Source organism: Oryx dammah, unplaced genomic scaffold (assembly GCF_014754425.2).
Source record: "Oryx dammah isolate SB20612 unplaced genomic scaffold, SCBI_Odam_1.1 HiC_scaffold_27, whole genome shotgun sequence".
Taxonomy (NCBI): Eukaryota; Metazoa; Chordata; class Mammalia; order Artiodactyla; family Bovidae; genus Oryx; species Oryx dammah.
This window is the reverse complement of record NW_024070211.1, coordinates 50,113,218-50,129,167: the sequence shown is the minus strand read 5'-3', so window position 1 is coordinate 50,129,167 and position 15,950 is coordinate 50,113,218. Positions and strand designations below refer to the sequence as shown.

At 37.6% G+C, this 15,950-nt stretch overlaps 1 protein-coding gene across 2 annotated transcripts in view; it reads right to left on the bottom strand.

Annotated features, from left to right (window-relative positions):
- The window catches only part of ANKRD44 (ankyrin repeat domain 44), a 310,656-nt gene that overhangs the window by 86,277 nt on the left and 208,429 nt on the right, over positions 1-15,950 (bottom strand). For both annotated transcript variants that reach the window (XM_040228877.1, XM_040228878.1), the window contains exons 9-10: positions 14,392-14,470; positions 4,742-4,856 (exon numbers count right to left, since the gene is read on the bottom strand). In XM_040228877.1, the coding sequence (XP_040084811.1) occupies positions 4,742-4,856; positions 14,392-14,470 (194 nt within the window). The remainder of the gene's footprint in view (positions 1-4,741; positions 4,857-14,391; positions 14,471-15,950) is intronic.

Here is a 15,950-nt window from a genome sequence, read left to right as displayed (position 1 = left end):
AAATACTCTAACATGGCTACAAAGCCCCTTCTGGATCTGACTACTGCTTAACCTAGACGTGTTCTTAGGATCTTTGAACTTCTTTCCATTCCTCTTGGAAGAGCCCTGGGTTTTCACATGCAGGCCCTAATCCTGAAACTTTTACAACTCAAACTCTTCTGCTTCTCATGGCATTTCTCAAACTAGTCAGGACATCTCTGGGGGTTGCTGGAATATCTTTGGGCTTTTAAGAACTCTCTGTGACAATTTTATATTGTCTTTCCCTTTTGATTATAATCTAAAACAGGTGGCATAAAAGCATATTTTAGTGCATCTAAAAGGCCACCTTATCACCACACACCTCTGCCAAATTTCAGCACTGACATTTGTATGATACTTAGGATCACAGCTGTGCTGTGGAGTACTACTTTAATTGGCAGGAGCCAGTGAGAATAAAGGTGGACTTAATAGAAAATGAAATGTCTGAATCCAGGAAGGGCAATAATAATGTAGCGCACGGAGCCTCCTGTATGCACAGAATTTGGCAGTAGTCTGAGTAAAGGTTTCTGTGCCATGTGACGGGTTCACTGCCCACCACTTTAAGTCACTGCAAAACCTCCACTTCCATAGTTATGTACTGGACCCAAAAAAGTCAGCATCTTAGTCACCAGGACCACAATTACAACCAAAATGCTAAGTATGACATCATCCGTTACATGGAGAGGCAGCAAGTCTCCTGCCTAGGAGCTGAGGCTCCAGATCCAGGTGGTCAAGGATGGTGTCCTATTTCCACCCACCGCTCTGTGACCTCAGAAAGCTAACTAAACCTCCTTTACTTCACCTGTAAGATGGGCATAATCACAGTACTTACACCATGGGGTTGTGGTGACAGTTAAATGTAAGCTCTCAGAGTGGGGCCTAGCATAAGTAAGAACTCATGAGCATTTGTTATTATTGTCCTGTGCAGTTATGGTGAACACTGTGGGTTTCTTTTGTATATATTTTGTAATTTGTTAAAATTTATTGCTATATGAGAGTCAAAAGCTTAGGGAGTCTCTGTTTAGTCTTATGTTTATACATATTCAAACATTTTAGTAAAAATAATCTAAGCAGATGCTTAGGACCTGAAAGACTTTCAGTTACATAACTAATTGCTACTTGTCATACGAGTTTACCATCCCTCTTCTGGGAAGCTTTGCTGGTCCTGACACATCCCATATATGTTCTCCTGTACTCCAGTGGCACCTGGCAGTTATTCTGCCATCAAACTTAGCATGCATGATTGTCACTGCCTATTTAATTCTTGCCCTGGAGAAGGAAATGCAATCCAATCCAGTATTCTTGCCTGAAGAATTCCATGGACAGAGGAACCTCGTTACAGTTCATGGGGTCACAAAGAGCTGGACACGACCGAGTGACTAACACTTTCACTTTTACTTTTCCCACTTCGACAGGCTATAAACTCCTTGGCAGCAAGCTCTGTGACCTCAGAACCTAACACAGTGGGTGACACTTAACAAGCCATCAATAGATATTCAGTGAATTTAAGGATATCAGAATCAGTTACCTGTAAAACTATAATACCACTAATTCTGCTACAATTGAGGCAGAAAAAGCAGTGAGAGTTTAACTGATAAGATGGAATACAAATTAAAAAATCCTAGAGACAAGCACTCCAAAACTGACAAAGTTAAAGAAGAAAAAACCCAAGGCTTTGATACCACATAAAGTTGCATAAGCACCGAGTCACACTGCAGAAACTGACAAAGTTCAGAGAAACAAAAAAGAAAAACAAAAAACATTTAATCAAGACCTGAAAATAAGATGCAAATAAATTCATCAGAAAGTAATGACTATAAAACTTGTCATAAAGAGATCTTTAAAAATACATTGGCCATATTGTTTATGAATTAAAATGGGTTATTTTCATAAATGCTCTTTTTTGTTCACTTATTTATAGAAGGAAAAGCCTGTTTTACTCCTCTTTAATGAGCTACCCTAGATAAATCCTCAATGAGCCCAGAGAACAGTGACTTTCTGGGGAAAAGTGAAAGTCGCTCAGTCCGACTCTTTGCGACCCCATGGACTATACAGTTCAAGGAATTTTCCAGGCCAGAATACTGGAGTGGGTAGCCTTTCCCTTCTCCAGGGGATCAAACCCAGGTCTCCCACACTGCAGGCAGATTCTTTACCAGCTGAGCCACAAGGGAAGCCTCAGAATGCTGGAGTGGGTGGCCGACCCCTTCTCCAGCAGACCTCCCTGACAAAGGAATCGAACCGGAGTCTCCTGCATTGTAGGCGGATTCTTTACCAACTGAGCTATCAGGGAAGCCCAAGCCTTTAGCAAATTCAACCATTAATTCTCCTGTCCCTTCACTTGGATATTTTCTCTTTAGGTGACTTCCCTCCCCACACAACATACACACTCACTCACACACACAAACACACCCACCCCCACACCCACACAGTTGTTGCCTTAACGAACCACTGTTACTGAAGGAAGCATGTCTTAACCCCAGATATGCTGGGGCAGAAGGAAGCATATGTGGCTCTTTGAGGCTGGGACAATGTTTCCCTGGCCAGTGTCCCCAGCACGGTCAGTAGAAAGAAAGGCTACTTGACCAACATCATTCCTAAGGCATTTTTGCCACATAGTTTGAGTTTGTACAAATTGAAGGTAAAATAATCTCAACGAAATAGACTTTGTGCTTACTGCGTTAAATGTGGTTTTTCAGAAATTTTAAGTATTGAGCCCTGTTTATCTTTATCCCTCAGGGATAAAGTTCAAATTTTTTTTTAAAAAAACTCATTTTTCAGATGAGTTCAAATCTGAAAAAAATCACTGAAAATATGAACATATCACAGGGTGAAGATAGTTTGTGCCTAAACACTCTATTTCTGCTTAACTGACACTGAACATTTAAGATCTTTGACTTTGGGTTGCCACGGCTGCTTGCAACTCTAGAATCTGGTGAATGCCTCTGAAACCCTAGAACACTGCTCTTTCCAGGAAACTGAGCTGCTGCTTCAGATTTGCAACCTCCCAGTCAAACAGGTCCTTTGACTTGAAGTGGATTCCTTTCTCTTCTGAGACAACGCACTGTTCTTGCTATTAATATTTGTCAGTGTCTCTCCATCCTCGGTCTTGTCCTTAGCTTGAGACCTCATTTCTTCTTCTCTGGACATTCACAAGAGTCTGCCAAGTGTTTCTAGTCTGGACCACTTCCAGTCTGTCTGGACTGCTATTAGAGTGATCTTTCTTACACACAAATGGGATCATTAGACACAACCTACCCTACACATAGTTATAATTCTTTAACAACTTCTGAATGCCTCAGAATGGTATCCAACTCCTCAGCAAGATGTTCGAGGTCCTCTGAAATGTGGTTTGTCCTGCCTTTTCACCTCATCTCTTTCCACTCCCCTAACATGCTAGATATTATGAGGCAATAATTAATAATAACTTATAATAAATTAATTAGTTAATAATATAATAATTAATAGTTAGCATTTACTGATAGCTTACTATAAGCCAGGCACTGTTCAAAGAGCTATTAAGTTGGATTATCTTGTTGAATACCTTAGCAAATGTATTTAGATAACTCACACACAGATCTTAACACATACCGGAGAGCTTTACTAGTAATTAAGTCCTTTAATCCTCATAACAAACCTATGGTAGATACTATTATTACTCCCATTTGCCAAATGAGGAAGTCAGTGTGCAGACAGGTTGAGCAACAAGCTCAAGGTCACACAGCTCACAAATAAGGCAGCTTGAACTGGAGCCCAGCTAGTGCCCACTAAAGGCTGGGTCTCCCACCATGATATAATGCAGCTTTTGGCAGAGCATGGCACCATCACACACCCTCCACCCCACCAGGCCAACTTCCACCCCACTAGGCCACCCTCCCCACGGGAGCTGTATCTGCTCCTGCTTTCCTTCCTGCTTGGGAAGTCTGCCACTCTCTGCTCTATTCACATAATTCCCATCCTTCAAAGTCTACCTAAAAATCACCTTGTCCTTAAAAACTGTGGCCACCTTTGAGCTCTCTCCTTCCTGTCTATACCCTATGGCATATATTGTCTACACCAAATATTTTGCCATTAAAGTTCTGTTTCATTTTGAACTTTGCTAAATACGATCTTGCATGGTTCTTCATCTTAAGTGGATTTTGGGCCTCCAACAAAATTATGAGCTCCTGGAAGGTACCAACCAGGTAACGTATATCTGAAACTTCCCACAGCACCCAACATTGCAATGGATTCATATAGATGCTTCACATATTCTTGTTGAACTGAAGTACAAAATTAAGTCAGGTCCCTCTTCCCTATGTGACAGATTTACTCAATTGCACAGTATAACCATATCATTAAATATGGGTTATTAACATATGCAAAATGGTACTCTGAATAAAATCTGAGTTTGCCCAATCATGTTTTATTTTTCCTGCTTAACTAACAGTGTACATTGGAAAAAACAGAAGAATATTAAAAGAGATTTAGGAATAACGTTCAAGTTCCCTTAATTAAAACCACTGAAATAGACCTCTTTGTGATATAGCTGAAAAATAAAATTGGTTCTTCCTTGCAACTGTCATTAAAAATCACTTAATTTAGTTCAAATTTAATTTGTGTTTAGCATAATGTTGCAGATCTACCTTAACTTGGACAAATAGGATCTATCTACAGCATGGCAGAACCCCTTTGGCAGTACTCCCACATACGGCAATTAATCCACTGTATTTTTGCTGTAACCTACTTGGCTGTGTCAGCTCCACTGGTTATTAAGGTGTTAATCAAAAGCTCATGACCGTATCTTGCAGCCACATGAAGAGGAGTGTTACCATCCTTATCCACACAGTCAATTTCACCTCCTGAAAGAGACATTTTAATACAGAATAATGTAAGGATTCATGTTGACTCAGATAATATACTCACATTGACCAAATGTTGATTTCATTTCTATTCTGTGCATCTCTGCTCTCGAGAACAAGAATGCTTTTTAAGGGAACAAGTCACCATCTGAAGTTGTAGTATTATTAAATCTGCATGGAAGGAAGTCTATTAGAAATGCTTTTAAAAAACCTTTCCACATTGTCTTATTTAAGAATCTAAAATCTTACAACTAGGTTCCCTCTCTAAATAAACAACGTAATCAAATTCCACAAAATGTATCTCTGAAGACATATTCAATTTTAATTTTACTGGCCGAATTAAAGACCTATGTAAACCTTATGTTACAGCATAAGAACCAAAGGAATCAAGTTCAAGAAAAGATTTATGTAGTTTGATTATCTAGTTTAAAATATGATGAGTAAAATAAGTAAAAGCATAAAACTATAAGTTAAAAGTATCCATATTTATCAAAACTATCATATTACCTATAGTTCTTTTAATAATATAGCAGTTCCATTTTATTTTATTGTATATTGCCTCCTTTTCCCCAAAATCTTATTTTACTATGTCTCTTTCTTTCTCTCCCCTTTTCATATATGTGAAAAGATATATAATAAATGAAATACAATTAGTCTATTAATTTATTTGAATAACCACTTAGAAATAAGTTAGACATCATGGATTTCACCTCTAAGAACAAAGACAGTCTCCCGTATAACCACAATACCATCATACCCTATCATATCCAAGAAATTTAACAGATACCATAATTTTGTTCCAATTGTCCCTGAAAATGTGCTTTATAATTGTTTTTTTTTTAATCCAGGATTCAAAGAGTCTGACAACATTTAGTTGTCATGTCTCTAGATTCTTATCATCTGGAACAATCTTTCTGCCTTTTATGTATGTATGTAGGTATCTCTCAAGTTATTGATATTTTTGGAGACTAAGCCAGGAGTCGTATACGATATAGTGCATTCTGGAATTGTATGATTATTTCCTCATTATTAGATTTAGGCTAAATATTTTGGCAAGAATATCCCAAAGTTGAAATGCACTTCCCATCCCATCTTCACAGCACACACATAAGATCAAGCTAGTCCGTTACTGGATGATACATATGTTGATTACTTACAATGGGTACAGACCATCAGTTTGGGAAGATGAAACAGTTCTGCAAATGGATAGTGGTTATGGCTGCACAACTATGTGAATGTACTTAATGCCACAGTACCATATGCTTAAAAATAGTTTAAATGGTAAATTTAATGTTAAATGTATTTTACCACAATTTAAAGAAAGAGGCTTGGTTGCTTGGCTAAGGTGATGCTTGCTCGCACTCTCCACTGCAAAATGTCTTTTCCCTTTTTATAATTAGCAAAGAATTTGTGGGTGATACTTCCAAACTGTGCAAATATCCACTTTCCCAACAAAGTTTCCCACAATGATTTCAGCATAAACAGGGAGCACTCTGTTCAAAAGTCATCTGAATTCTTTATTCTGTGTGCTTATATTATCAATTTGATACACAGTCTCATTTGATTGTGGGGTTCCCAGGTGGCACAAGTGGTAAAGAAACTGTTTGCCTATGCAGGAGACATAAGAAATGTGGGTTCAATCCCTGGGTCAGGAAGATCCCCTGGAGAAGGGCATGGCGATCCACTCCAGTATTCTTGCCTGGAGAATCCCATGGACAAAGATGTTGGGCAGGCTAAAGTTCATAGTATCACAGAGTTGGACACAACTGAAGTGACTTAGCACTCATTTGATTTTGCCTTCAAATATTTTACTGGCTTTGATTTAACTTTATTTACATAAAACATGTGTTTCAAAAGTCTATACTTTCAAAAAGCCTCATTTCTATACCTTCCACTTCACCCTCAACCACATCCTATAGTAATTAATCATTTTCACTAGTTTTCGTTTATGCTTTCTGTGTTTCTCTTTGTAAAAAATAAACAGATTCTTTTATGCCATGCCTTCCCCACCCCTGCCACTTAACAATATACCCTGGAATTCACTCCTAGAGATCACTTCTTTGGATATCTTCCTCATTTTTGTAAGACTTGTTTATCATTGCATAGATGTATTAGTTAAGTAAACCAGTCTGGTGTAGATGAACATTTAGGTAGTAAAAATAATTTTGCTATTATCAGGAATGCTGCAGTGAATACCTTTATGCAAATATTGTTTTGTATTTCTTGAGTGTATCTTCAGAATAAATTATTAGAAAGGGGATTTCTAGATCAAAGAAATGAGTATAGGTTTTATTAGATTTTGCCACATATCCTTCTCTAGGTGCTGTACAACTTTGCACTCATGTGAGCAATGTGTAAGAGTTTCTTTTTCTTCACTCTTGCCAAGCTTTTGAATATATTCCATGTAATGAGTGAAAACTGGTTTCTCACAGGTTAAAGCGTCTACCTGGAATGCAGGAGACCTGGGTTCGATCCCTGGGTTGGGAAGATCCCCTGGAGAAGGAAATGGCAACCCACTCCAGTACTCTTGCCTGGAGAATCCCATGGAAGGAGGAGACTAGTAGGCTACAGTCCATGGGGTCACAAAGAGTTGGACACGACTGAGTGACTTCACTCACTCACTCACTCAGTCTTTATTTACATTTCTCTTGTTAAGGAAGTCAAGAATCTTTTCATATATTAAAGGATCATTTGTTTATCTTTTTCTATGAACCATTCGTTCATGACTTTCGCCCATTTTTCTAAGAGTGTCTGTGTGTGTATATGATCTTTTTATTCCTTAATTTTTAAAGGTTCTTAAAAGGGTTGGGAGATTACCCACTTAGCAGTAATTCCACTCAGTTCAGTTCAGTTGCTCAGTTGTGTCCGACTCTTTGCGACCCCATGAATCGCAGCACGCCAGGCTTGTTACAAATATTTTTGTCCTAGATTTTCTTTGTCTTTGGTGTTTTACCCTGAAAAATCTTGTTTTATAATTTCTTTTATTGTATTTAGATTTTGCATTGTGGTTTTAAAAGTTTTCCCCACATCCTAGCAATACAGAAACCGACACACGTGAAAATATTTGCTATATGCATTACTGATAATTGAGTAAACTTTCAAGTATTTTAAGAGCCTCTGAAAATCAAGGAATAAGGAGGAATTAAGGAGAGGGAGGAATAGGGAGTGACTGCTAAATAGGATGAGGTTCTTGGGGGCAGATGATAAAAATGTTCTGGAATTAGACAATGGCGATGATTGTAAAGCCACGTGAAGATACCGAAATCCACTGAATTGCACACTTTACAATGATGAGGTTTTACAGTATATAAAATTTATGTCCCAATCATACAGGAAGAGCCTGAAGAAAGCTAAAGGAAAAGGGGAGGGAGTAAAGGACAGGGAGCACACCAAGGAGAAAACATACAGTGTGCACTCGTGCTTATGGAAGACCATGTGCATTTCTGCTTTTAATAAAAGAAAGCACCTAAGATACTGGGGCACCAAACATAAATTAGTTTAAGATTTTATTTCCTGACTATCCTGCTCATAAACAAATCTCTGCATCATTATGGAAAGCAATTAAGTTATTGAATTATCAGCTCATGCTTTTAGATATCAGGTATTTTAGAGTAGGTCAAATCTTCAGCTCTACCTCATTATCAATTATATTGAACTAAACTAAGCTGATGTTTTAAAACTAAAATATATCATTTTAAGATACTAATACTATAATGTTTGGTTTGTGTATCTAAACTACACATATACATTTATACATTCCAGAATAAGAAATACAAAATCCTGAGAAATGTAAATATTATATAAATGGCTTAGATCTAAAAAGATATTAAACATTTACTTTAAATAATATTACTGAGAAACTAATTTTCTCATTGTAGAAAATTTAGAAGATGCTGTAAAATACAAAAAAGAAAACAGAAGTCATCTATAAATTCACATTATTTTGAGGTATCAGTATTACCTGGATTTTTCCTTTCCTGTTTGTGTGTATGTGCATTTGTGTGTGAAGACATTTCCCATGGTTAAGATCATAAAATACAAAGAGTTTTGTATCTTGACCTCCCCCTTAATATTACATCACAAACACTTCCCATGTCATTAATTTGTTTCACTAAAATAACTGCAAATCTCCATGATATCAGAATTTAGAGAATTTACTTAGAAAGTCCCCAATTACAAGGCATTTAGGCTATGCCCAATTTTGCAACTAGGAAAAACACAGGAATGAACATAATTATACACAACTTTATCCACATTTCAGATGATCTCCTCCAGCAGCGTTTTCAGAAGTAGTACTGCTGGATTGGAAGTATGAGTGTTTTTAACGCTCCTGATGGACACTGGGAAATTGCTTCTGAGAAAGTCTGTGCCCATTTGTACACCCATTAGCAGTATATTTGAGAACCAAAAAGAAGCCATTGAAAGTCTTCAGATCTAAGGAAAGAACATTAACTTCCAGGCCATAACACTATCTCTTATAATATGACCATTATAAAATCTTCACAATAATAGCTGCATAGCCCTTCACTCTAATGAATCCTACTATGACCACCAACCCCCTAAGATTTATTTCCAACAAACAATATTCTTTCTAGCCAGGTGTGTTGGTAAACCAGAGTTAATGAATGAGATTCTCTCCTAAACAGTGAAATAATTTCAAATATGTGTGGCCTTTGTAGAAGGGGAAAATGTTTAAAAAAACTCCAATTAGTACATCTGTTTACACAGGATTTAAGATGTTTCACTCCACAGCCAAGACTTCAGCATGTGCCAATAAATGTACACATTTGGATTTTGCAACTTAATAGCTGTTTACAAAATGGTAATCCCTTTTTGACTTTGTGACAGAGAAATATAAATGGCAGCTTGAACACAAATGCTGATCTTTCCTCATATCTTTGTTTCAGTAGCAAAGTATTAATTTTAAAACCAGTTGCTCAAATATATAGACTATTATCATTTCCATAAAAGTAATTATATATCTTTATATGTACATTCTTAAATACATGTAAAAAATCTGGGCGTTTCATCAAATTGTCAATAGAAATTATTGGGTGGGATAAAGGAGACACATTGATGGGGATCTCTTTAATAATTTAATTTTATTTATAGTGAGCATGTATTCATTTTACTGGAGAAGGAAATGGAAACCCACTTCAGTTTTCTTGCCTGGAGAATTTTATGGACAAAGGAGCCTGTGCGGGCTACAATCAAGAAAGATAATAAAACAAAATTAGTTACTGCTAACTTTTCAGTTCAGTCACTCAGTCGTGTCAGACTCTCTGCGACCCCATGAACTGCAGCACTCCAGCCTTCCCTATCCATCATCAACTCCTAGAGCTTGCTCAAACCCATGTCCATTGAGTTGGTGATGCCATCCAACTATCTCATTCTCTGTCGTCCCCCTCTCCTCCTGCCTTCAATCTTTCCTAGTATCAGGGCTTTTTCCAATGAGTCAGTTCTTTGAATCAGGTAGACAAAGTATTGGAGCTTCAGCGTCTGTCCTTCCAATGAATATTCAGGATTGATTTCCTTTAGGATTGACTGGTTTGATCTCTACTGCAAACTTTTAGGGACTCAAGAAATAGCTTGCAATAATTTAAACTTAGAAGCATCCAATTTAGATCATTTTTATGCCTTGGGGACAGGCAGCCACTTGGTCTCCATGGATACCTCAGAGTAATCCAGGATACAGGTACCCATGTGAGAGCTGCCCACAGTGGTCAGCTTAAAAGGTCCACCCACGGAGCTGATTGAAGAGCGGAACCTCAAAGAAATCTTTGTCTTGGACAAACACTACATTGCTCATATTCTTCTGAGTGTTAGTGGCTCCATGTTTATCAGCCTCAAATATTCCAAAAATAAGATAGGAAAAGAGAAGCGTGAAAAATACTGGAAAGGATGGTCTAGGGGATTTGAGCTGATAAAGTTTCTTTGTTGTCACTATCATTTCATAAGTTAATTTAAAACTGTAAAAAATATGGGTAATTATCTTAAATTTTCCTTTAAAATATACTTCTGGAAAAATCATAATTTAGTAGGAAAATAGACTATTTGTTATTCAGAAATATGTTTAGGACCTCTAGATGAATTAATTTCTATTTTATGGTCACTCCCAAAGCTTTCCATTTTCATTTGAAAATCTTAAACAGTTGCTTGGAATTCAAATATCTTTACTCTTTATTTGAAAGTTGCAAATTAAATGTTGGTAATCCAGCATTGATAATTAGTGAGGAAAATAAACATTTGTGAGTTTAGACACAAGCAGAGCATATAGGAAGAGACAATTTATGCAGCATTATCCAGGCATTCATCTGAAATTAGCTTTTCATTGCACAAATAAGAATAGTCATCTTATTAAGTTGCCTTGGAAGGGCTATGAGCCCAAATATAAAAAATCTCACAATGAATCATCCTAGCCTATCCCTTGGCTCTTCCTTTTCAAACTCTATTTATTTTTAAAGCTTCTATGAAAAAAAAAAAGCATCATTTTGAATTTTTGTAACCTGCTGGGCAGCATCTAAGGCAGCTGCTTGTGCAAATGGCTGGATCAAATGCCTTCTGATGTTAGATTATGTCTTCATTTAATTCTTTCCCTCTCTGGTTCTGACAACACAGCTTCAGATAACAAACAACGTGACTTAAAAATGATCACCTTACCAAAACTGAATTCTGACAACGAAGCGTCAGATAACAAACAACGTGACTTAAAAATTATCACCTTACCAAAACTGAATGATTGGGGGCAGGGGCAAGGTATTATAAAGAACTAATAGCCCTGACGAGAGAGCAGTCAGAGAAGCAGAGAAATGCTGCAAAAAGTCCAGATTATCAGAGCAATATAACCAAACAAACACCAAGCATGTCCCTCAGCAGGGCTCAGGACCAAGCGATGTCCCCATGGGGGATGGGCATTCAGGGTCCTGCCGTGTAGGGATCCACTTTGGAGGATGGACACCAGGCCCTGGGGGTGTGAGTCTCTGGACTTTTCCCAAAAGGAAACCAACAAATAGGAAGAAAGAAAAGAGCTTCCTATTCTTGTCCCTAAGGGCATGTTTTAAAAAATGTCAACTGGAAGAACTCACAGTTCTCACATGTGTAAGGAACGCAAAGAATTGTTGGCTGAGAGGAGAGAATGCCAAATTGTCCTTTTACAGGGATGACTCCATGCCAAATACAAGCAACTCTTAAACAGAATTCAAGGTTTTAAAAAAATTTAACATGTCATTGTTCATCCAGATAACACATTTATAAGTGAGTGTTTGAGAGTTCAGTCTCCAGTGTTAGTCTTCCGGAGTTCTAATCTCTGTTCCCCAACATATGTGCCAGGTATCCCAACAGAAGTGACAACCTCTCTGCCTCAGTTTCTCCATAGTTGCAATGGAGATAATAATAGCACCTTTTTCTCACGGGGGTGGTTGGAAGGATTTATGTGGAGTGCTTAGTCAAGTGCCTGGCACAATGTGAAGAACACTCAACCATTATCATTATATATAATAAGTTACATACTATAGCCACTATATTTTCAGTATTTTAGCACCCTGGACTCCACTCAACCCACAAAGCAAGATGCCAGGCCAGCCAAGAATAGGCTCTGAGACAAGCTCCTAGATCACAGAGGACAAGACATAGAGTCTTTTTCAGGTCTCATTCCCATTCAAAGGTCTAGCAAGAATTCTAGTAGAGAGTGCATGGAAATTTAAGTTCACAGGGATGGTTTGTGAAAAGATCAAAGCAGCCAGCAGCCCCCAAGACTGCTTTAAGCACACTAGCATGACACAGATCTGGCCCACAGAGATGGACCTGTAGGAATGCAGTGCTTACAAGGTGAAAAGCTGCTCCTTCTCTGGTCTGGTCACTAGTGCTTGAAATTGCTTCAACAGGGAACAATGTCTTGTAATGCCATCAAGCTAAAGCCCAGTGATTATATTCACATTAAAATGTTCAAATTGGATACCAAATAGCTCCCTGGTTTTGTTTATTTTTAAGGCAGTGGACACTGTTTCTGAAAAACAATTGAGAAATACAGTGGGTTGAGTCGTTGCTGTTTAGTTGCTAAAGTTGCTAAGTCGTGTCCAACTCTTTTTCGACCCCATGGACTGACTGTAGCCTGCCAGGCTCTTATGTCCATGGGATTTCCCAGGCAAGAATACTGAAGTGTCCCGCCATTTCCTTCTACAAGAGTGGGATGAGGAAAGTGTGCAAAGGAGAGATGCCAGGGTCCCTCCCCACCTCCCTTGATTTCGAGAGAGAAAAAACAAAGTGGTTTTTCAGTAAAGTGAATGTCAAAGGCATACCACATATTTCAAACTAGAACTAATAGGTGCTGTGCAGTTAATTTCCAATTACCTGCATTTGCTCACTGGAAATTTGCTGGGATTGCTTTTCTTCTACAGTTTCACTAAAGTGCTTATAAATTTCCTGTGCTTCGCTGCAGATATTTTGCTCCCTCAGCATAATTTCTCAGCATGGTGTCAAATGACTTCAGTGCCTAAGACATACCTTGTACATGCTCAGTCACTTCAGTCATGTCTGACTCTTAAAGACCCTGTGGACTGTAGCCCACCAGGTTCCTTTGTCCATGGGGATTCTCCAGGCAAGAATACTGGAGTTGGTTGTCGTGTCCTCCTCCAGGGGATCTTCCTGATAATACCACTAATGCTTCAAGTGTATGTCATCCAATATTTTTATAGATGGCAGGAAGATAAGTCTAAAAAACTGACTAATGTCTGAGTTTTGAGATCTAGAAATGTGGGTCAACTAAAGACAGTTTAGGAACTGCTGAATTTATGTGAAATGTCGGCAAAAATCTGAACTAAACCTTTTTTTTTCTTTCCCAAGTGTCTTCAAGATTAGCTAAGATAACAGAAGTTGTGCTAGCAAGGTCAGTGTACTCCCAGATTCTGGCCATTACCCTCTAATAGTAACATGAACCATGATGCGAAGTGACCCTCCCTAGTATTTTGGCTGCAGAGACAACCCAATGGTTCAAGCACATCTTTATTGTAAGTCTGGAATATTACTAGATTCTGTGACTTTCCAAGGTCTCTATCAAGCCTGTGATTTTATCATCCTTTATATCATGTATGTACCTGCTTTTCTGCTGAGTCATCTCATTTTTCTTACCTTTGCCCAAGTAGCTTAATGAGTTTCAACTTATGAAACTACGGTGGGTTTGAAAATTTAAAAATAATTCAGCTTTGCTGCTAGAAAATGCCTGATACTCATTTTTACTAGTTTCTGAGTAAAACATGCAGGATCTTAAGCCTATATATCATTTCCCATTTCAAAACTCACATGTTCTTCGACTAGGAATTGACTATGAAGCTTATGGTTCTATGTCCTTATTTCTAAGCTGGGTGGTGATAACCTGTCTGATAAGGAGCTTTTAGCCAAGGTCACAAAGGATAGTATAAATCCAAGCATAATAAACACTAACAGAGCATTGTATTTCATATTCAAATAACTGACAGCCAAACTCAAGTCACACCAAGAAACTGTTCCAGTGACGACACTGTGGCAGAACCTCTCTTACCATTCTGAATGAGGGTTTGCGACCGTGTGAACCTTCCATGGACAGCGGTCATGTGCAGCGGACTTTTACCATCTTTACTCTAAAAATTGAGAGAAAGAGAAAAAAACAAAGGGCAAGTAACATCAACCTGAAACATTCCGCAATTTCCAATAGAATGTATATGATATTGCAGGTTTCTATCTGACATCACATTTTTAAAAAAAAAATTAAGTATAGTTCACTGACAACGTTGTGTTAGTTTTAGGTATTCAGCAAAGTGATTCAGTAAACGTATATATGTTCTTTTTCAGATTCATTTCCATTATATGTTGTTATAAGATATTGAATATAGTTCTCTATGCTATATAGTAGATTCTTATTGTTTACATTATATAACGTCACATTTTAAAGAAGCTTAGAGAAATGGAAATTATTCTAGAGAAGAATTGCAGAATTTTTAGTTACACTGACAATTTTTAAACTACCCTGGTTTAAGCTGAGAAAATCATCCAAATTTTTTTTCATCTCCTGTGATCTACTAATAAAAGTTTCCTCCAAGGAGTTTTTTTTTTCCAACTTTAAAAAATTAAGTATAGTTAATATACAATGTTGTGTTAGTTTCCAGTGTACAACAAAGTGATTCAGTTATAAATATGTATACATATATATTTTTCATATCTTTTCCATTATAGTTTATTATAGTGTTTTTTCAACTTTTGTCTAGTAAAGTAAAAAACTCAAATGATGTATTAACTTGTTTGGTCCTCTTTGGCCTAAAGATGACTAAACTGCTATAAATCATTGCAATTTTCAAAACTGACCTGAAATCCTCCACCATTATCTACATTATAATTCCACAGGGGGGGAAAAAAAAACACTTCTTTTTATTATCGCAAAAAAGAAACATTTACTCCACTTAACTCATTAGAAATCATAGGATTAAGATATGCAATAGTTTAGCAAATTGCCATTTTAATCATCAGCTGGAAATGTGCTGAATTTATACACCACCTCTTTATCACTCAAGTTATGACGGCATTCTCTGACATAGGTTAAGCCAAAACATGGAAAATGTACAGAATCTACCCACTAGTCAGCACTGCACCAAATACCAAAGTTCTACACTTTTAATTAAGTAGTAGTCGTTTATAGCGGAGAAGGCAATGGCACCCCACTCCAGTACTCTTGCCTGGAAAATCCCATGGATGGAGGAGCCTAGTAGGCTGCAGTCCATGGGGTTGCTAGGAGTCAGACACGACTGAGAGACTTTACCTTCACTTTTCATTTTCATACACTGGAGAAGGAAATGGTAACCCACTCCAGTGTTCTTGCCTGGAGAATCCCAGGGACAGGGGAGCCTGGTGGGCTGCCGTCTCTGGGGTTGCACAGAGTCGGACACGACTGAAGCGACTTAGCAGCAGCAGCAGCAGTCGTTTATAGAATTCTCTAAAAACAGTAATATCCACGAAAATATTACTATTACTTTAGACACAAAGTATCCCCAACTGAGAGAATATATTATGTATTCTTTGATTCAGATATTATTTTTAAAACTGAAATGAAATTTATGTAACTGTTAT